Here is a 22676-nt window from a genome sequence, read left to right as displayed (position 1 = left end):
TGACTTTGTTCCCTAAACCATAAGCACATTCCAGATCAAAAACTACAATACAAGAACATCAAGGTAGCTAAGTGGAGCAATCGGTGGTCAGGAAATGACACTGCTAAGGTTGCATGTGCCAGCTAGAGAGAAAGGTGCAGAAAAGTTTTGAAAGTTCTTTTGCTGATGTCTTGACAGATTTCAACCACTCTAAGTTTGTCGAAAAAACCCCAGATTTTTGCAAAAAAAGAAAAAATCAAATTTTGGGGGTTAAAATTTCAATTTTTTCCCACCATCTCTAGTGTAACCTTAACTCTGCACCAATGTGTGTCGCATTTTGATACAGTGCTTAATTATATGATCACACAAGGCTAAAATCTGATAGGTACACTTAGTACCTTACTTCTCAAATAGTCCTATTGAAATCAGTGGTGCTGCTTGAGAAAATAATTAATATGAGGAGAGTGGTGAAAATCTTTTCTCTCTCTATATATGTAACCCTTCTGCCCGTCAGAGTTGGCAGCAACAAGGGCCAGGTTCAGTATCTAGTTCCATTCCAATAACACAATGCAAAACCGGCTCGAGCCCCCACCCAATGACCTGGGACAAATATATACCACCCCCGATGGGCGCTTCTAAGAGGCAGTACTTCCCCTCTCGCAAGCACGGAGTCTGAGTGTCGCAGAAACCTTTTAATAACAGAGAGAAACAATGTGGCATTATGTTGGGGAAACACCACCAACAGGATTCATAACACAACCCATGAGCAAAAAACCCACCCCAAGCAAATTGGGGCATGCCCCTTTCCCTTTGGTTCTTGAGTCCAGCAACCCAAAGTCACCCAACGTCCCACAAGTCCAACAACCCAAAAGCCTCTGTCCCTGGTCAGTGCAGCACCAGAGTTCGAAAGTTTATCTGCAGAGTTTTGCCTCCCAACCTGGGTGGAGATGGCGGGGGGAGGGGGGGTTAAGGGGCTCCTTACGTGGTCCAAAGCCAAGTGCCCCACCTCTCCATGGGGCTCTGGTCCGCTCCACCAGCCGTCCCACGAATCACTCCATTCTGCCAGCTGCCCCATGAGCTGCTCCAGGCATCCCGCAAACTGCTCCTCAATATATTTTCAGGCTCCCCCCACTACTTAACACAACACTCAGTGATTTCAGCTCTTTGTAAGTTTAACTGTTTTGTGATTTCAGCTTATAGTAGGGGAACCTCAGTGCTGGTGCACTATTGGCCCATGGAATAAAAATTAGCTCTGATATTCCACAGTGGAGAGAGGAGACAGTGCAATTAGCATGTAAGGCCCTTACTAGGAGGTCCATACCCCCAGATACTAATACCTGTACCCACTCTCTGTCCATTCAGTGAGTTTTGGAACCCATGTCCCTTGCCTAGCGAGTGCTACTTAGTTGATGGAGAGTCCCTCCATCATAACAAAAGGCCAAGTACAATTCCACTGTCCTTGATTCCCATAATCAGGGTAATAACAGTTTATTCTTCCTGCCCCAATAACAGAGACACTGGGGATCCCACAACAACCAAAGTGACCATTTGGGCAGCTATGGGCTCATGATAGGTGGGGTGGGTGTGCCTATGCAAATGAGATCAGCCCCTGAAGTTCTTTTCCACAACTTGCCACAACTCACCACCAGATGTCAGGGTGGAGCTCATCCTGACTCTGCTTATATATATATATATAGTTTGCCTCAAGACCACATGTTCTGAATGGAGCTGAAATTGACATGGCTGCTTTTGTTTACAAACAATGACAAATTCATCTATTGCAGCTCCATATTAGGTCTTATAACATAATTGCTTCTGCACCACCAGCACTGATCAGCATCTAACCAACTGTGGGAATATGTGAGTTCATAGGTGCTGGAACTGGGGGTGCTGCCATAACCCCTGGCTTGAAGTGGTTTCCATCATATGCAGGGTTTACAGCAGTGGTGGGCAACCTGTTGCCCATGGGCCGCATGCGGGCCGCCAGACAGTTCTTTACATTTACACGGCCGCCTGCAGGTCCCAGTGGCTGTGGTTCGCCATTCCCGGCTAATGGGAGCTGCAGGAAGCTGTGGCCATCTTGGGCCCATCCCTGTGTGAAGTGTAGGCTTTGATATAATGGGTCAGAATGAAGGTCCATGCAGGTGGGTGCCCTGGCCTCCAGCAGTAGCCAGCATCCTTCTGCCTCAGATGAAGGCAAGAAAACCCTGAGGCACGTAACCAATTGTGAGTGCTTTGCACTCCAGAGGAAGGTCCTCTCTAACTTTTGTGGTGATCAGTGCGCACTCCAAAGGATGAGAGATGATCACCCTTGTCTTAGACTCTAAGGGAATGTCTGCACTGGAGCTGGCTGGTGTAATTTCCAGCGCAGGGTGATCGAGCTAGTGTGCTAAAACCAGATGTGTAGCCATGGTGGTGCGAGCGGCAGGCAGGGCTCGCCACCTGAGTATGTGCCCAGAGTCTCGATGGGATCATCCTTGGGACAGCTAGCTCCTCCCAACACTTGTGCCATCTCTGCTACACTTCTGTTTTTCGCGGGTTAGCTCATGTGAGTCTCCGTGAGCTGGGAACTGTGCCTTCCAGCTCCTATGCAGACAGACTCGACATGGTTCCTGCAGCTTGCTGCTTATGCGGAGTCTTCATGTGTTCAATCTACTTGTGCTCCAAGGCGGCCTGTTATAATGGGGGCAATGGCAGCTGCTTTGGCATTACCGGCCCTCTTCACATGCGGTCACAGCTTTTAATCTCACTGGTCGCCTTCTCTTTCCTTCTCTTCCCCAGGTCCGTAATGGGTTTGGATAAGGAGCCTGACCTTGTGCACATGGAAGCCCGGACAGCTGATGGACGTGAGTGCTTGAGCCCACTGCTGATAATAAGTGTCATTATCAATTACGTTCCATGAATAACATAGGGGAAAATTCACCAGCATCATGCTGGATGGCTTCTTTGCATCTGCAGAGTGGCACAAAGCAGCTGGACTGTGTCGGTAAATCTGGCTCATAATGGATAACAACATGTTACAAATTGCTTATAATCCTACTTGTCTCTGAGAACTGGATCCCCATATACATTCACAAAGGAACCCTTCCCCCCACCAAAACACACTCTCACTCAGTGGCTCTTTTCTGTTTGTGCAGCACATGGTGGCGGGCACTTCCTTGCAAGCCTCAGCAGGTGCAGTCCTGGCACTCTGACTTAAAGAGGAAAACAATAATCACTTACCTCCGTCGCTGAAATGCATCCAGCCGCTTCTGGAGTGGACTGGATTCGTGCATAATTAGTTGCTAACCAGCTGGAGAGGCTGTATTGCAAACAAGTAAAGTTACATTTCCATAGCATTTTTCTTTCGTAAGGATCTCCCAAAGGCTTTACAAATCATGTCCAGGAATCACAGTGCTGCAATGCAACCACCTCTGGGGTGGAGCTTGGCAGCTGCTTAACAGCTCAGTGCAATGCTATGCAACAAATAGAATGCTGTGTCCCTTTGGCAGGGGAGGGATTAGAAAGGCAGACTGCATAGGAAGGAGTGTACTACCCCTTTTTGGGACAGCCAGGAGCTCACAAGTGAAACAGCTTGGGTATAATCAAACAGGCTCCATGCGGTGCCCTAGGGCTGGCATATTTAAACCGGAGCAGGAAGCTGGACGGGGGACTAGACGCTGTGTAGGCTGTAATGGGCTATCTCAGGCTCCAGAGACTAGCCTGACCATGCTTCGAGACTTGGTTTGTGGACTTTAAGTCTGGGAGCCCTGAAACAGAGTCCTGAGTGATGGCTTCATGAACTCTTGTTACCTTGTGCCTTTCCCAACACTTTGCTAAAGGGGACAGACTTTTTGTTAGTTTGGTTTTGGCTTCCTCTGGTCCAGATCCTTTTACAGTCAACTTACTGACACCCCACATGGAGAAATTAAGATGGACAGACCAGCAGTGCTCCAGGCCACAAGGGGGCACGTGGGGACAACACACACCTTTTGCAGCAGTTACTGTGGGGTGGTGGATGGGGAATTCAGCCCCCAAGGTCCACTCAGAGAGGGTTCCTTTGGAAGTGGTTGATTTGGGCAGGTTTTTTCAGGGGGAACGGGCGTTACATTTTGTTGGATGCAGACCCTCTTACGTTTGAATGTGCTACACTACAGGTCTCATGCTGTTTAAATCCACTGTGATTTCCTTAAAGTGACACTTCTTCTGAAACTTCCCGTTGGCGTCGCTCTGCCCTTCAGCAAGGAGATCGGTACCATCCCCTTCTGAAAAAATCACCAGCTCCACATCAACAATACAGTAAAATGGGGCAGCAAGCTGGTGAAGCAGCCAGGTTCTCTCTTTTGTGCATTTTCTATTGCACACACAGATAGAAGTGTGTTTGTGTGGGGAATCAAACTGCTAATGGAGCATGGATTCAAACTCACTCTAAGCTTGCTTACCCAGCGATTTGGACACCGCGTGTTGGGGAAGTAGGTGTCCTCATGTCTCTGTTGCGCTGTAGACAGTGATCTTCCTCCACGTCTTGCTTTCTTGCTTTATATGTAATGTAGAAATTCAGCATTTTGAGCTTGGCCATCGATGGTATTGAATACTCTCCAGCGAGACAGGCTTGAACAGCAGAGCCAGCAAAATGGGGTCATGGCAAACAGTAGTCCCCAAGAACTGCAGGCGTTATCAGGAGATAATGGGTTATGATGGGAGTTCTTCTCTTGGGTCCCAATGGGGGATGGTGCATAAGGCTATCTAAAGCCGTGTTCTCCCCCAGCGGAGCCCATTACAAAGGCGGCTGTGTTGCTGTAAGTGTGATTTTTAATGTTAGCTTGTGTGTTTAATAGCCATGTACTTCCCAGCAATTGCACTCCAGGGAAACAATACAATCCCCATCTAGACTACATGGCAGAGCCTCTGTTGGTGTGAGCTGGCTTAGCGCCACTTATCCTGGAATGTCTGGGTGACATTCCCCATCCAGCATGATGCAGAAGGCAGGTTAGGTGATCCCAGTGTTCCCTTCTGTGAAGACAGTGGGGCTACACTGATATGCACCAGGTGCCGATCTAATGCGAGAGCCGCAACCGAGTGAGTGAAAATACAGTTGTGTCCTGACCCAGCTACAGCCTGGTTAAATGTGTAATGTGGACGGGAGTGGTTCTAGGAACGTGGCTAAGATCTCCTGCATTCTTCCCATGGAAATGAGACACGGGACATCTGCTGAGGATGGTGTTATGATGGAGATGAGAGATCTAGGGTCTGTCTGTGACTCTGCCACTGATCTGCTGTGTGACCTGGGTCAAGACATCTTCCTGCTGTTTCCGCTCCCACCTTTTGTCTCTCTTGTCTATGTAAAGTGTCAGACCTATGACACAAGGACTGTCTATCACCGTGTTCAGTCTCTGTAAATGTTCATGAGGTTCTGTGAATGATAGGCCTGGTTGATTCCAAGCCTTTCCATCTCTAGAGCACCGTGCAAGAACGCTTTCTCTAAGGAGACCTTTGTAGAGCTTCTTGTAGATGCGGAGTGGTTCAGGGATCCTCTTCTGAGAGACAAACCCATAGGAGATGTTATGTGTATTACCATAGTACCCAGGTGTCCAAGTCCCGGATTGGGATCTCTTTGCGCTAGGTGCTGTACAAATACAGAATGAAAAGGCAGTCCCTGCCCCAAGGAACTGAAGCAGGGTGGGGGGGATGAGTTTCGGTGAGACCTCCTTGCTGTACTTCTGTGTATAGCACCCCAGTTCTGCTAGACCGACTCCTTGATGAAATCAGGGCCTGACGAAATTCATGCTAGGGCAGGTATGGAACAAGCTGAAGCAACCTCTGACCTGTTAGCAATGATCTTTGAGAACTCATGGAGGATGGGTGAGGTTGCAGAGAACTGGGGAAGTGCAAACATGGTACCGATCCTTAAAAAAGAGGGAACAAAGAGGACCCAGGGAATTACAGACCAGCCCTTCTAACTTTGTACCAGGAAAGATACTGGAACAAATTATTAAACAATCAATTTGTAAGCCCCTCGAGGATCATAGGATTATAAATAAGAGCCAGTGTGGATTTGTCAAGAACAAATCATGCCAAAGCACTCTAATTTTCTTCTTTGACACAACTACTGGTCTAGTGGGTAGTGGGGAGAAGTGGACTTGATATAATCATCTTGATTTTACTCAGGCTTTTAACACAGTCCCACATGACATTCTCATAAGCGAACTAGGAAACTGTGGGATAGATGAAATTACTGTGAGGTGGGTGCAAATGGGGTTGAAAGACCCTGCTCAGAGAGTAGTTGTCAATGGTTTGCTGTTAAACGGGGGGGGATGTATTTACTGGGATCCGGCAGGGGTCTGTCCTGGGTCCAGTGCCATTCAGTATTTTCATTCATGACTTGGTTAATGGAGTGGAGAGTATGGGCATGAGATTTGCCAATGACATTAAATTGGACGGGGTTTGTTAGCACTTTGGAGACAGGATTAGAATTCAGAGTGGCTTTGGCAAATTGGAGAATTGCTTAGCAAGGTTGAATTCAATAAAGACAAGTGCAAAGTACTACACATAGGGAGGGAGAATCGAACGCACATCTACAAAATGGGGAGTAAGGTGGGGCGGCAGCACTGCTGAAGAGGGTCTGGGGGTTATGGGTGATCACAAACTGACTAGGAGTCAACAATGGGATTGTGATGGGGTGTCCACTCCACACAAGCCCTGACCAGGTTCATGTGGGCCAGAAGGGGCCAATTAACCTTATATGTGGCACCTGGAGGGAAGTCAGAGATTGGTAAATACTAATGGCAGATGAAACCCAGCTGGGGGAAGAATTGGGGTAGGAGTATAAGCCAGGAAGTGAGAGCAGGAAGAGGCTGCAGGGAGCGGGTCTGCAGTCAGTTCCTAGAGAAAAAGAGCGCTGGCGGGGACAAGGAGGAAAGCTAAGGGGAGATAGGCCCTGGGGTCCTGCCCTGAGCTAGGGAGTCTTACAAGAGGCTGAGAGGGGTGAAGTAGCCACAGGGAGCTACTGGGAGCTACACAGCAGAGGATGCTCCCGTGGTAAAACCCAGAAATAGGCAAGGAGATAGAGGGATGTGGTAGGAAGGAGCTCAGAGAAACAGCAACAGGGTCTGAGACTGAGCAGACCTAGGTTGCTAGCCATAGGGTCCCTGGGCTGAAACCTGGAGTAGCAGGTGGGGCTGGGTTCCCGTAGTAGCCACTGGCAAGGTGGCACAGGACCTGGAGTTGGAACTGAAAATTGCCTGAGACCGCATACAGAGAGCTTGTCCAGTGGGACTAAATGGTGGCCTGGCCAGAAGAAAGACTATCACAGAGCAAGCAATAGGCAGCAAGGGGCACCCGATGCAGCGAGAGCTACGGTGTCAGACCTAGACACGAGGCGGGGCACTAGCAGGGAGTGAGAACCCTGTTACAATGATATGGTTGCAAAAAAGGCTAATATCATTCTGGGTGTATGAACACGAGTGAGGCAACCGGGCAGCACACAATGGCAGGGCTGCTGCACCAGCCTTGAAGAGGCTGCAGTATACTTCCCTCTGTGTCCAGCCAATTCTTCTGTCTCCTAGGGAGAGCCATATCCTTGACCTCCCCAAGCCCCTCTCTTCCCTCACCAAGTGCTCAGTCTCCGAGGGAGCAGGGACTCAGATCTCCACTGGGATGCTAGTTATCCCCTGAGCAGAGGCATATATAGAGAGAGGGTCTGGCTCCTGGTGCTGCTATGCAGGGCCTGGCCCATTATTCTGGCAATGGCCCTGCTGAGCCAATGGGGCCCTGCTGGAGAAATGCATTGTGGGTACATTGCCTACATTCAAAAAAGCAGGGACCAGTTACCTGTCCCAATAGCATAAGGGTTTCTAACCAGCTGCAGGAGTACAATGCATGGTGGCACTTCATAGACCCCGCACAGACTGTTCAGTGCTGCCCCTGTGGGCTCCCCTTTCTCGTGGGTTGGCTTTAGACTGGTAATATCTTCTTTAGTGCAGCAATTCTGCTGCCTTCCAATAAGGTGCAGACAGTGTTTGGCATGGGTGGGATCCTGAGACAGATGCAGACAGTAAGGTGCTGGTGAGGCTTTTCCAAAATGTGTCAGGCCTGGGGATAAACTGGGTTCACGAAAGTCTCTGAACAGAGCCCTCAGGATATCTAACTAAAGCTATCAAAGGGGGCTCTGGGGCCTTTTGAGAAGAACTCTGCTTTCTTTCTCACTTCATATTCTCGCAGGGGAGAGACTGAATCTTTTCCTCCCTTTTCCCTTTGGTTTGCAGTGGAAGTCACTAGGAGTCTTGATGTCAAGTATCTCTCATGACTGATGTTCACCTGCCACGTGGGTCTGACCTATTCAGCTTTCTGTGCATTGACAGGTTCAATTGATCATCCCTCCCATCCGAGGGGGACCCACCTACTGGAGAAAGATCATCAGTTTATCTCCTCCTGTTTATTTCCCCTGCAAGCCTCTACGCATCTTCTAGGCTGTTAGCGCAAGGAGCAGTGAGGCAGGACTCCTTCCCTAGCTCTGCCATTGGCTCAGGGGAAATCGCTTCACTTCTCTGTACCTATCTTTCCATCTGTCAAATGGGGTGAAAACCTACCCACTTCCCAAGTGTATTGTGAAGCCATATTAATTAATGTCTGTAAAGTGCTTTGAGATCCTCCATTGTAAGATGCTACATATGCTTAGCAGGCATTTACAAGGAGTCCTGCTATCCTGTACCCATAAGGTGCATGGGTCCTCTGGAATCCTAAGTAAGGAAAGTTGGTAGGAGAATTTTTTCACAAGGCAATGAAAATAGAAAATGCAAGGCTGTCACAATCCCTCCAAGCCACTAGGTGTCCACGTTGCTTCACAGTCAAATGAACTGAGAAAGTAGCAGTGTAGTGCATTATAAAGGCCATGCACATTTTAAGGCAGCCCAAATCCTTGATTGGCTCAGTCTTCCAGTTGGGGCTGGGTGAAACATTTTGCCCAAATCCTTGATTGGCTCAGTCTTCCAGTTGGGGCTGGGTGAAACCTTTTTTTGCAATGTTATTTGCAGCTGCAGTTCTTGTGTCCCATTTGTAGTGAGATGTGTCACCTTGAGCAATGACGTAACGAAACCGGACCCCAGGAGCTAACCTCCTGTTAACACAAGCACATCACAACTAATGACCGCCGAATCTTAAAGGTTCTGTGATATAGTTTGAGCACAAGCACCCTTATGTGTATCCAAATGTCTCCTAGCCTCTTGGCTTTGCAAAACTGGACTGGAAATCTCCTGAGATTTGTGTATATCCTACCTCCAGGACAAGAAAGGGGTCAGTGTCTCAGCTGTCCTTTCTGGCTCTTGTCGCAGCCCTAGAACAAGCCTGTTTATTAACCTAGTTTAAAATGAATGGGTAGAGATAAGCCTCGATGCAAACCACAGCAGCCGAGACTAAGGGGATGTCTGCAGTGCCGGTGTGGGGTGTGATTGCAGCATGGGCTAACTTGAATAGAGGTAGCTCGGGTGCTGCAGCAGCGTCGGTTTCAGTGTGAACTAGTGCCACAAATGATTACCCAGGGTTCCAGGTGAGCTTGTCCAGTCCCGGTTGCCATGTCTGCACTGCTCTGGGACCTGAGCTGGCAGGATTAAAGCCAGCTCAGGTCTATCTACACGAGCTGCAATCATACCCCGAGTTTGCAGTATAGACATAACCTTAGACAAAGTCCAGAGCCAGATTTTGCAGAACGGGACCCACATCTGTGGTCTGTGCCAGTTCTCCTCCTCTCTCGGGTTGCAATGAAAGCACCTAATGCAAGCATGCAGAAAGATTTAGGACAGTGTCAGACCAGAGTGTGGCAAACCTGCCCCAAGCCATTCAAACCTTCCATTAACTTCCGATCCTTCCTTCTCCCTGACAAGAGGGCTGGACCTCTCCAGGCTGCCTTCCTCCCTGCTTGTCCCCAGAAAGCCTCCTAACTTTGCCTTGAGGTGAGGGTTGAGAACCAGTTGCATGGAGAGGTCTTCTAGCAACATGGAGTCAGTGTGGAGAGGTATTCTTTCAGACTAGAGATGAGACTCGCTGAGCCCCGAAGCTGCTGGAAACCTTTTGAACCCTTTCACCCCCAAATCCCATGGGAGGTTTACAGTTTGACCTTCCACCAACCCTGTCCCACTGTATTTACATTTCATGCACTTTCTGATACAGAGGTGAGCCCAGTCTGCAAATATCCCCAGAAATAGAGGGGTGAGTGAAGCAGGCATGTGCAAGGCCCCAAACCCAGAGATCAGAGGGTCAAAACCATCCTCAGATAGCTCCAGACTCCTCCTTTCGCCCAACAGCTTAGTGGTTCGTGGTCTGCCCTGCTAGGTGGGACACCCAGGTTGGAGTCCTGCTCCCAGACTCTTTGGCCTGTGGTAGGCAGGAGGTTAGCCTACACCATTATAATCATCCCTTCTGGCCTTGGAGTTCTTGGATACTGGACTTCCCCAAAGTCTGAGCACGTTCAGATCTGAGCTTTTGGTTCAGGTGTGTCTTTAATCTGATCCTTTTGCATTGTGAAATATCTGTTTCCGGCCTTATTGCAGTGAATGTCATCATTTTACCTCCTGCTTGAATGGGGCTATTTCTTAGTATAGCCAGTCATGTTTAATCCTCAATATTTAGTAAATTATCTTTTCATTTCCTGTCAGGCCATGGATAGAATGTCTGCCCCAGGAAGGGAGACGAGCTCATTATTGTATCCAGCATCTGTCAGATTTGAAGATTTGTTTTATTTCATGCACTTCATTGTGTTAAATAAAACTAAATAAGAAACAAAATGGAACATAGGCAGAGGGGGAAAAAGCCCCTACCTTTCTGTGAATGTTAAGCAGGTGCCCTTCTTTGTATAAATTTGATTACTAGTGTAACACACTCAAAATGACACATTTCCCAGTAGGCAGAAAGCTGGTTGTCATGTCAACACTTGAGCTTTCCCCCTTCCCTTCCTTCTTTTTTGTGACTTATCAGCAAATTACCCAGTGTGTGGGGATAAGAATATCCAACCGACTGTACTGTGGTAAAGGGCTTCTAAAAATACCACCATTCCCATTGCTCTTCCCATGCTTGGTGCAGAAAAGATCTGCAGAGAGTCGTGCCATGCACGCTGGGATGTTACCATCTGTGATGACTATATGTACCTTCGAAGGTTGTTTTTATCCACCTGTGTTGGGGGTGTGCACTGCACACCAGCCCTGATAGGGTTAACGAGGGCCTGAGAGGCCAATTAAGTTACCTGGCATCAACTGCAAGAGCGAGGGCCAGGTTCATTAAGAGTGAAGCCCAGCTGGGGAAGGCCAACACTATAAAGCCAGGAGGCTGAAAATGATAAGAGGGCTTCAGGAGAAGGAGGCGACAGTCGTTCCCTGGGGTGAGGGCAGTTGTCAGGGACAAAGAGGAAGTCCAGGGGGAGAGTAAGCCCTGAGATTGTGCCCTGGAGTAAGGAGTCTAGGCAGGGGGGAAGTCGCCATGGGGAGTAGAGTAGGCTTCTGTGGTAAACCCAGAAACAGGCAAGTTACCAGAAAAGAGACACCTGAGGGACGGGGGGGACAACGACGACACGCAATACCACCCAGATCTAGACACAAGGAGACACACTAGCAGTGAGTGGGGAACCTGTTACAATTGGCGGGGAAATGCGGACAGACTATCCCCCCTAGACACAAGGGGAAGATGGGGTCGTTCAGGTAAGAAAATGGAACCACAGTGCGTGGAACCCTTCAGGTCTATACTCCCAAGCTGGCATATGGAGGGGCAGACGTGGTTACCCGAGTTCCCTTGGGAGCTCCAGGGGCTGTGGAGGCAGTCCTCCAGCAACTTTGGGAGACCCAACCAAGGCAGAAGGAGGAGCAAGCTGAACTGAGAAGGCAGCTGGTGACCTTGGTGTGGTAACAGAGGTAGCTTATAGAAATCCTGAGAAAGGAAACCACTAGGGGTCAGAGGAAGCAGGGAAGGGAAAGGTATACGGGGGCCAGGAGACCAGAGGCACAACCTGGGGTATGTTTTGCCTGTGGCCGACAAGGGCACATAAGAAGAGCAAACCCTTATATGAACTGTGAGGAGAAGGTTATCCCAGGAGAGGAGGGGCTCGACAGAAGGATGCAGAAGCATGGCCTACTGACAAGGCAAGGATGAGGATTTGTTTTGGGTGCTGAGAAGCTGGCCATATAAAAAGGCATTGCCCTCTCAGGAAATTGTAGGGTAGCAAAAAGGAAGGCGTCGGCCCCAGTAATGTAGAAAAAAAGGCGAGTGTGTCCTGTATCTGGAGTATGCAGGAGGCAGGCAAAGTAGAAGTGGTGGTGACTGTGAACGTTGCAGACATTGAATCCATCCACTTGGTAGGGGGTTGCACAGAGTTAAAAGATTGGCAGGGAGAAGAACCAGACAGAAACAGGGACAAGCCCAGAAAGGAAATAGTCCCCGACAGGAACACAGACCATGACGGGAAGGGCGCTGTGGGATTTGCTGGAGCAAGCAAAAATAATGCAGGAGATGCTAAGTAGCTGCAGAGCTGGGCTTGTGAGCAGCTGCAGAGGTCCAAGAGTTCCTGGGGGAGAAGAACCGGGATGGTATGGAAGAAAAGGGCCAACTGGTGCTCCTGCTGGGTAGCCTGGAGAAGGCCCAGCTCCAGCAACTCCAGGGCGGAAGGCATCCATGCCCACATGGGGGACAGTCTTGAGCAGGAGGGTGTGTGCTGGGGTGTGCACCCCACTCCAGCCCTGCTAAAGTTAGTGAGGGCCTGAGAGGCCAATTAGATTACCAGGCATCACCTGTGAGCAAGAGGGCCAGGGTTCATTAACAGTGAAGCCCAGCTGGGGAAGGGCTGGGAAAGCACTATAAAGCCAGGAGACGGAAAGCCGAAAGGGGGCGGCAGTCACTCCCTGGGATAACGTAGGTTATCAAGGAGAAGAAGGAAGTTGTCAAGGTTCCCTCCCCACTCTGAACTCTAGGATACAGACGTGGGGACCCGCATGAAAGACCCCCAAGCTTATTTTTGCCAGCTTAGGTTAAAAACTTTCCCAAGGCACAAATTTCATCTTGTCCTTAAACAGTATGCTGCCACCACGAAGTGATTTAGGCAAAGAACAGAGAAAGGACCACTTGGAGTTCCTATTTCCCCAAAATATCCCCCCATGCCCTTACACCCCCTTTCCTGGGGAGGATTGAGAATAAACAAGATGAGCACAAACCAGCCTTGGATTTTTAAAACCCAATCAGATTCTTAAAAAACAGAACTTTATTAGAAGAACAAAAAAAGATAAGAGACCAACTCTGTAAGATCAGAATGGAAGATAATCTTACAGGCAGTCAGATTCAAAACATAGAGAATCCCTCTAGGCAAAACCTTAAGTTACAAAAAAAACACAAAAACAGGAATACACATTTCCTCCAGCACAGTGAATTTCACATGCCAAAACAAAGAAAACCTAATATATTTTCTAGTTAGACTACTTACTAACTTTACAGGAGTTGGAGGGCTTGCATCCTTGATCTGTTCCTGGCAAAGGTATCACACAGACAGAAAAACCCTTTTCCCCCCCTCCAGATCTGAAAGTATCTTGTCTTCTCATTGGTCATTTTGGGTCAGGTGCCAGCAAGGTTACCTTAGCTTCTTAACCCTTTACAGGTGAAAGGGTTTTGCCTCTGGCCAGGAGGGATTTTATAGCACTGTATACAGAAAGGTGGTTACCCTTCCCTTTATATTTATGACAGAAGTCCAGCGGGAGAATAAGTCCTGAGATCCTGCCCTGGAGTAAGGAGTCTAGCAAGAGACAAGAGCGGGTGAAGTAGCCATGGGGAGTAGAGTGGAGACTCCTGTGGGAAACCCAGAAACAAGCACGTTACCGAAAGAGAGACTAGTGCAAAGGGAGCAGAGAGCAGAAGGGAGCTCCTAATGCGGCTAGAGCTAGTTTTCCGGGTCTAGACAGGAGGGACGCGCACTTGCGATGAATGCACATTGCTGGAGTGGAAATGTAGCGCGACATGCTTTATTACGATGAAATTCTCCGTGCTGGGACTGGAGTGAGTGTTGTATTTTCTGTTACAGTTTATTTATCAGCGGCACTGCCCGGAACTAACCGTGCGGTTCCCATTGCACTTAAGTTCCCGGTGCAACTGCTCAGAACCAGCATTGTAGTCTCCGCCACCTTGAAATTCTCTTGAAATACCTCTGCCCAAAACCCATGCTAGAGCCTGTTACTCTGAAGCCTTTAGCGACGCTTCCCAGAACGAACCTCTAATAGAGGAATTTCTGCTACCTTCAGGGCCCATTTTTCATCTTTTGTAGGCAATGCTGCTTTATATTCTCCCTTTCATTTCCCAGGGGCTCCTTTCCTTCCTGCCAGATGCTTTCAGTAGAGCTGTACTATAGAACCTGGAACCTTGCAAAACCCGTCCAGTCTTGGGTTTGAGCATGGAAACACAATTAGCTAAGTTTAATAGAAACATTAGTGGGGTCCCAAGAATCTTCCATCGAAACACAGAGCAAAACCTTTTGCTGACTCTGGAGAGGCCCAGATTCTGAGGCTGGAAGCAGGCTTTCAGGGCCAAAAGATCCTATGTGCAATATTTGGAGCTTAACCCAATGTTATGGTTTTATTTGAGCTTCCCCTTTGCCGTTTTGGGTTCTAGCCAGCTGGACTTTCCGAATGAATCTTAAGGGCTGTGAAGTGGCTTCACGTGGTGTGAACCAAAATCATGGCATCTTGTTCACCTCACTCCTTGGAAACTCTCTGTTTTCTCCCATTTTAAGTGTCCTGGCATTTTGTAGAGAAGTCTACAAGTACTTGAAACTTGAGGGTGCAGAAAACGTCTCTGTCAAGAAGAAATGTGCCATCATGGCAGGTGTCCTCCCAGTGCTGTTTTCATTTTGTCCCTCAACTGGGGTTTTGGTAAAGCAGTGTAAAGGCCAGCGTTCCAGGTTTGGTCCCTGGCAGGTGAGGGTCGCTGGGGGCAGAGGTGCTGGAATAATTGTTTTTGTGGGAGTGCTGATGATGGAAACCATGTATTTGGTGTTTGTTATTCCTATTGTTATTACTATTTAAAGCCAGGGGGCGTGGCAGCACCCCTAGTCCCAGCACCACTGGCTGGCTACCTGACTGTCAAGTTTACTTACATGGCTGGTGCAATTCTTGCTTTGTAAAACCCTCTCTAGTGCTCCGACTACAATGACACTGTGTATAATCAAATTCTGTCCTATCTGATACACACCCATTTAGACACACATGACATAAATAACACTGTGCCTTTCTAGGACACTTTCTAGCCAAGGATCTCAAATCCTACTAAAGAATTCAGCCTCATCTGTCTCCCTGCTTGGCCACTTTTTTACATGTTGAGAAACAGAAGCAAAAAGAGGTTAAGTGAATTACCCAAAGTGACACAAAGATAAGAACGGCCATTCTGGGTCAGACCAATGGTACATCTAGCCCAGTATCCTGTGTTCTGACAGTGGCTAGTGCCAGATGCTTCAGAGGGAATGAACAGAACAGGGCAATTCTGAGTGCTCCATCCCCTGTAGTCCAGCCCCAGCTTCTGGCAGGTGGATGTTTAGGGACACTGAGGGCACGGGGTTGCATCCATGACCATCTTTGCTAATAGCCATTGATGGATCTATCCTCCATGAACTTATCTCGTTCTTTTTTGAACCAAGTTATACTTTTGGCCTTCACAATATCCCATTGCAAGAGTTTCCACAGGTTGGCTGTGTGTTGTGTGAAGAAATGCTTCCTTATGTTTGTCTTAAACCTGCTGCCTATTAATTTCATCAGGTGACCCTTGGTTCTTGTGGTTATGTGAAAGGGTAAATAACACTTCCCTAATCTCACTTTCTCCACACTTCATGATTTTGTAGACCTCCCTTAACTATCTCTCTTCTAACAGGCCCAGTCTGTTTAATCTCTCCTCATATGGAAGTTGTTCCATACCCCTAATCACATGTATTGCCCTTCTCTGTACCCTTGTGTCAGAGTCTTGAAGAAAACCCCCGCCTGCCAGTCTGGTGACTTCAACATGAGACCATCCTTCCTCTCAACACCATGCTTCCGCAGAGGAAGAATCTCATTCTGTCCCAGCAGCAATTTCTCTTTTAGACTACTCATAATAACACAATAGCACATAACTAATAGCACAACAACTCATAGCAGTACCCTGGAGAAGGCTAACCTCCATCTAGTATCCTGATGCAGCCATTTTGTTTCAATTACCTGTTGAGTTCCATTTCTTCTTTGGTCAAAATTGCGATGACTTTGCCCAACTCACTTTGCAGGGCAGACCCGTGTTACGGGCAGCACGTCGTTGAGAGAGCCATGGTGCTGCATTAATGCAGCCAGCTCTCAAGGGAGTCGTTGGTCTGAGCCTACTGGCGGGCAGGCCCATTCGCAGCAGCAGCTCCAACGAAAGGTTAGCAAGTTTGTTTTTTCCTCACCTCGTGTGCTCTGGATTGCTGAGTGCCTCAATCAACAAAGTTGTGATGCTTTTTTGAGCATCCCTGCGTGTCAGCATTTTCCGCTGTCTTGAGCAAGCATTTCGATCATGGAATGTGAATACAGTTTCTGGGTCCAAGATGAAAACCCTTCTTGTTTGACCTCATGTTCCTTTCTTTTCCCTCCCCTGTTCCTCCCAAGCTTAGCAAGCTGGTAAATGTGATCTTCAGGGGCGAGAGCAGAGCTGTCAAGGGATCAGAGTAATGGTTTGTGTGGCCTGGAAGGTTTCCTACAGCATTAATCATTACTTGATTTTTTCCTTTTCCATTGCACTGGCTGGGCTGTGCCTGAATACTAATGGCTAGGGGCCATCAACTTAGCTCTCCACAGTGTTCGTAGGACAAAACAGGTAGCTTATGAAGAGCTTTCCTTTTGAAGTCTTGCTGTTGAGGAAGAGACTGTGGCCTCCTGCCCTATATTTCCAGCGCTGCTGCTTGACCTGCTGTGCAACCTTGGACCGGGCCTCAGTTTCCCCATGTGACACACTGATGTAATATACTTACCCACATCATGAGGGTGTTGGGAGGCTTAATGTCTCTGAATAGTTTTGAAGTAATAGAAAGTAGGCAGAGTGCCACTGACCAGACCACATTGTTGCCTTCTCTTAATTGACTGACCCAGTTCTACTTGCATCAAGTTTAAGACTCTTGTCCATAACCACCATGCCCTGCATGGCTCTATATTGCCTACACCTTGGGTCAGTCTCCTTTGGATTCTCTCCCCTCTCCCCACCGTAGTGCCTGGTTATTAATCTACCTGCTGAGCTGGGTCCTTCCCTATAATACTTATTCATGTCCTCCTCCTGCTCCCAGGCCTTCTCAGAAGCAGCCCCCAAGTCATGGAATGGTGTTCCGGCCCCAGTGTGATGGCCCCATCACCTTCTCCTAGAGCTGCCTCCTAAAGGCTCTGGACAGATCCCGAGCTAGTTAATCAGGATAGCTCTGTTGAAGTCAATAGAGCTAAAGTGATTACTCAATGAGGTACACAGAAGTGAAAGTGTGTGTTTGCGGGGGCGGGGGTGAGGAGAGATAGATTTGGGGCCTTTACCTAAAACAACTCCTTTCTGTGGATCTAGTCTTATGTCTTCTAGACTGTATGCTCTCTGGGGAAGGATTGTCTCTATATGCATATACTATGCAGCATTAAATGAATCATCAGCACTTCCCAAATCACAATTACATTTGTTCTTTGGACACAGTCACCCAAAGGACTTAATGAATTGATCTCCTTGGAGTAGCAGCATGAGGGTCTTCTTAGACCCCCAGCCACTCGCAGGTGCCCAGGTAGCGCTTTGTATCAAGTGTCCTTGCCAAAAAGGTGTGGCAGCCTTTTGTTTTGTCCGATAGTTTCCCGTGTCTTTGTCCTCTTGGCATTCGACCCCTGCAGTCAGTGCACAAGGAGCTGTGTCCTACACTCCAGCTGGTGTAGAATACCATGGTGCTTCGTGCCAAGGGCATGTCTTGCATGAGCTCTGTGATCTGCGCTAGCTGTCGATTAACTTCTGGAGAAATTTGTAAGATTTGTCATGACCAAATCTGATACCGATTGGCTGCTGGCTTTCTCTCTCCGTGGGATACCACAAAAGCTGGGGTTAGCCAAGAGGCTTAAGGCTAATGACTTCCTGGGTTGAACAGAAGGTGGCAGCACATTTCATAGGAGAGGCTAGACCCTGGAACTGATTTCCTTCCTCTGCCATCACGGGCCAGATCTGCTGACATTTGGGGTATGCTGCAGGGCTCATCTATCTCCCCAGAGCTTGGATGATTTTGGGAGAGGGTTTGAATAGGCGTATGTAGTGGATAGAAGGAGAGCAGTCTGGGCGGGTGGGAAATCTTTTTCTACGCCTTGGGGGCCTAATAAATTTTTGATGTGTTTATAAGGAGTACACAGAGTTTAGACCCTGGATAGAAATGGGTGCAGTGGTTTACACGGGGTGGAATTCCTTCCTGACCTAATCAGGTGATCATCTGATGAGGATGGCAAACCCATTTAACTTTAATATCCAGGATACCGTAGCCTAGGCTGACATTTCCATTCTGTGCCCTTCTTTTGAGCTGCTTATAAAGTTTTTGGACCACGAGCTCCTGGGCAGGAATTTCTCATGTGTGCCTATGCTCCTGTTACAGACGCCCACTATATAACCTGTCGGATCCAGGAGTGCTCGGAGACTACCAGAAGCGGACCATTTTTGCGCTCCATTGACACCAACTCACTTGTTGTCCAGGACGAATATGTCTTTATTCAGGTACATCAACACACTATCTGGGGGAGGTGGGGCATGGCGTGGCAGGCTGGGGCTAGGTAGATGCTGCGCTATAGGGCATGTTTTCTTCTTCCCGGAGGGAGGAAGGATAGTTTTGAGGTAAGGCATGGGACTGGAAGTCAAAAGGCCTGGGAACAATACCTGACTGCCACAGACTTACTGCCTGGCCTTGGGTAAGTTGACTGATCTCTCAGTGCTTTAGCTTCCTTATCTGATATGATGATTCTTACCCACCTTACAGGGCAGATTGTAATTCCTCAAATGGAAGCCACTGTGGAGGTGCAGATTGTTGTTATGGTTGTCTGGAAAATGCCATGGAGCACCTGTTAGCAAACCATAGCCTTGATCGCGAGAGCAGAGAAGCAGTGTCCAGTGAAGACAATGTTGAGTGAGCGGCCGTTGAGGAAAATAGAAGAGTTGATCCAGGCTTGACAGTCAAACAAGGAGGCAGAAAGCTAATGGGTCAGACAGGAGATCAGCTTGGAAGGCAAAGTTACTAGAGAGGAAGGCAGGGGGATTTGGGAAGAGAGGAAGATATAAGGCAGAATCAAAGGGAAAGGAGGTTGTGGGAGGTGGGGGACGGATGACCACTCTGTGGAAGGGGAGGGGAGAATATGAAGGAGGAAACTGCCCGAGAAGGCGAGGGGCTGGATGGAACAGCCCAACTGCTCCCCATCATATTCCTTGGGGACAAATCAAGGGTGTTTGTGAGAAAATGGCCACCCTATGAGAGAGAAGCTGCAGAGAAAGTTTCACCCAGGAGGAGACCAGGATCCAGGTTTTTGTGAATGGGAGAGGATTGAGCAATGAAGACATTGAGGATGGTGGTGATCTTAGAGTTCAAAGCCAAAAGGGATGACCAGATCATCTGGCTGATCTCCGGCATAACGCAGGCCTTCATCACCACGCAGCCACTCTCACACCCATGCCACCAACCAGAATTAGACCACAGTACTACAGCCCTCGGGAGGCTCAACTATGATGTGCCACAAGCAGAGAACAGGAGGTACCCAGGTGCAGCAGCACCCGAGAGCCCTGCAATGGCAGAGAAATGATTTGGTGAGAGATGGACCCAGATGATCCAAGCAAGTCTTGACAGAGATGATGCTGATGTTTGGGGGGGGGGGGGCGGGAATGGGAGTGGATAACAAAGAAAGAGGCTCAGCCCTTCAAGAGCTCTCTATTTTTGCTTTTTGTTCTTTTGTTTTCTTTCCACAGAAAAATTATGCAAAATCGCTTCTTCCATTGGGAAAAAAAATGCTTTTCTAGGTGACTGTTTAACTGGGAAGATCACTAGCTCCATGCCAGGGGCGGGGTAGAGGTCCTTTGATGTAATTAGCACTTCTGCCTCTAGAAAATATACTAGCGAATCTTAGTAACCTATGTGTCTGCAACTGGAGACACCCATACATATTTTGGTAAACATCTACTGTACACCAGACCTCTGAGAGAGCCTGCATTAAATTGGCTTTTTATCTCGGCAGCCTAGAGACTTCCCAGGCTTTTGTGTCCCTTTATGGCTTACAGCACGTCTGATAAGAGTTTATCATTCCATAGCTCTCCACTGCACTAGAACAAGGCATGGGATGTTGAACTGTTTGTATGGGTGTTGGGGAACCCTGCGTGGTGTGAGCATATGTCTGCCTTAAATTGGCAACCAATGGAAATGGAGTGCTTGGGGCTCAAATGAATAGTCACTAATTACTCCAAGTAAAAATATTTGGCAACACTTTAAATGAGGTGTCTTAAAGTACTTCACTCTGCATTTCATTTAGACTTAATTGGCAGACTTTTTTAATATTATTTTGAACGTTAAATAACTTACAAATTACCGTTTAAGACCGTGTTGAGCTTTAACAGCTGCATTAGAGATCTGTGCACAGGCTTTGATTCTGATCTCACTCTACCCCCAGAATGAATCTGGAGATATAGATGTCAGCTAGTGTATACATCTATCTAGATATCCACCAGTGTATATCCAGTTTAACTGAGTTCATCATGAGGCTAACAAGGTCAGATCCGCAGCAGGAGTTAAGCTGTGTGGCTCAGTTTACCTCCAAACAAAGCTAATCAGATGTTAGGGTGCATAATAAGGAGAATAATATGGGGAAATATTACAATGAATCATAGAATCATAGAATCATAGAATATCAGGGTTGGAAGGGACCCCAGAAGGTCATCTAGTCCAACTCCCTGCTCGAAGCAGGACCAATTCCCAGTTAAATCATCCCAGCCAGGGCTTTGTCAAGCCTGACCTTAAAAACCTCTAAGGAAGGAGATTCTACCACCTCCCTAGGTAACGCATTCCAGTGTTTCACCACCCTCATAGTGAAAAAGTTTTTCCTAATATCCAATCTAAACCTCCCCCACTGCAACTTGAGACCATTACTCCTCGTTCTGTCATCTGCTACCATTGAGAACAGTCTAGAGCCATCCTCTTTGGAACCCCCTTTCAGGTAGTTGAAAGCAGCTATCAAATCCCCCCTCATTCTTCTCTTCTGCAGACTAAACAATCCCAGCTCCCTCAGCCTCTCCTCATAAGTCATGTGTTCTTGACCCCTAATCATTTTTGTTGCCCTTCGCTGGACTCTCTCCAATTTATCCACATCCTTCTTGTAGTGTGGGGCCCAAAACTGGACACAGTACTCCAGATGAGGCCTCACCAATGTTGAATAGAGGGGAACGATCACGTCCCTCGATCTGCTCGCTATGCCCCTACTTATACATCCCAAAATGCCATTGGCCTTCTTGGCAACAAGGGCACACTGCTGACTCATATCCAGCTTCTCATCCACTCTCACCCCTAGGTCCTTTTCCGCAGAACTGCTGCCTAGCCATTCGGTCCCTAGTCTGTAGCTGTGCATTGGGTTCTTCCGTCCTAAGTGCAGGACCCTGCACTTATCCTTATTGAACCTCATCAGATTTCTTTTGGCCCAATCCTCCAATTTGTCTAGGTCCTTCTGTATCCTATCCCTCCCCTCCAGCGTATCTACCACTCCTCCCAGTTTAGTATCATCCGCAAATTTGCTGAGAGTGCAATCTACACCATCCTCCAGATCATTTATGAAGATATTGAACAAAACCGGCCCCAGGACCGACCCCTGGGGCACTCCACTTGACACCGGCTGCCAACTAGACATGGAGCCATTGATCACTACCCGTTGAGCCCGACAATCTAGCCAGCTTTCTACCCACCTTGTAGTGCATTCATCCAGCCCATACTTCCTTAACTTGCTGACAAGAATACTGTGGGAGACCGTGTCAAAAGCTTTGCTAAAGTCAAGAAACAATACATCCACTGCTTTCCCTTCATCCACAGAACCAGTAATCTCACCATAAAAGGCGATTAGATTAGTCAGGCATGACCTTCCCTAGCCCTCCTCTGGAATGCTGCGTGCAGTAGTGACCACCTTAAAAAGTTTTTGCAGAATTAGAAGAGGTGCAGAGAAGGGGGATGAGAATGATTAGAGGTTTGGAAAATTTTAATATGAGGAGAGATTGAAATATTTGGGATTGTTTCACATGGCAAGAAGATGAATAAGAGAGGACACAATAAACATATATTATGATTGACTCAATTAAAGAAGGAATGGCCACATTCCGGTTGTCATTCATATGAATGATAATACTAGGTAATACTTAGTCCTGCCATGAGTGCAAGGGACTGGACTAGATGACCTCTCGAGGTCCCTTCGAGACCTATGATTCTATGAATTAAACTCATCACACATTGAATACCTATCAGATTGATCTGTTATTTCTAAGGTGCCTAGCACAGTCATGTCTGAGCTTGGACAATAATGCATAAGTTACATATTTAAGACAAAATCCCACCCTCAGTTACACCTGTCGAATCTCATTTAAATTAATGAGTTTACTGTGCTGTTGCTGAAGCCGGAACTGGGTCTGTATTGTATGACTGCGAACATCATCTAAAAATTGCCCTTTGCAAAAAAATGCCATTTGCAAAAACA

At 47.8% G+C, this 22676-nt stretch overlaps 1 protein-coding gene across 1 annotated transcript in view; it reads left to right on the top strand.

Annotated features, from left to right (window-relative positions):
• Positions 1-22676, top strand: part of SORCS3 (sortilin related VPS10 domain containing receptor 3) — a 500711-nt gene that overhangs the window by 360481 nt on the left and 117554 nt on the right. Inside the window, exons 6-7 of the mRNA XM_048857132.2 lie at positions 2761-2825; positions 18566-18684. Of these exons, the coding sequence (XP_048713089.2) occupies positions 2761-2825; positions 18566-18684 (184 nt within the window). The remainder of the gene's footprint in view (positions 1-2760; positions 2826-18565; positions 18685-22676) is intronic.

This window comes from Caretta caretta, chromosome 7, assembly GCF_965140235.1.
Source record: "Caretta caretta isolate rCarCar2 chromosome 7, rCarCar1.hap1, whole genome shotgun sequence".
Lineage (NCBI taxonomy): Eukaryota > Metazoa > Chordata > Testudines > Cheloniidae > Caretta > Caretta caretta.
This window is presented reverse-complemented; position numbering and strand designations above follow the sequence as displayed.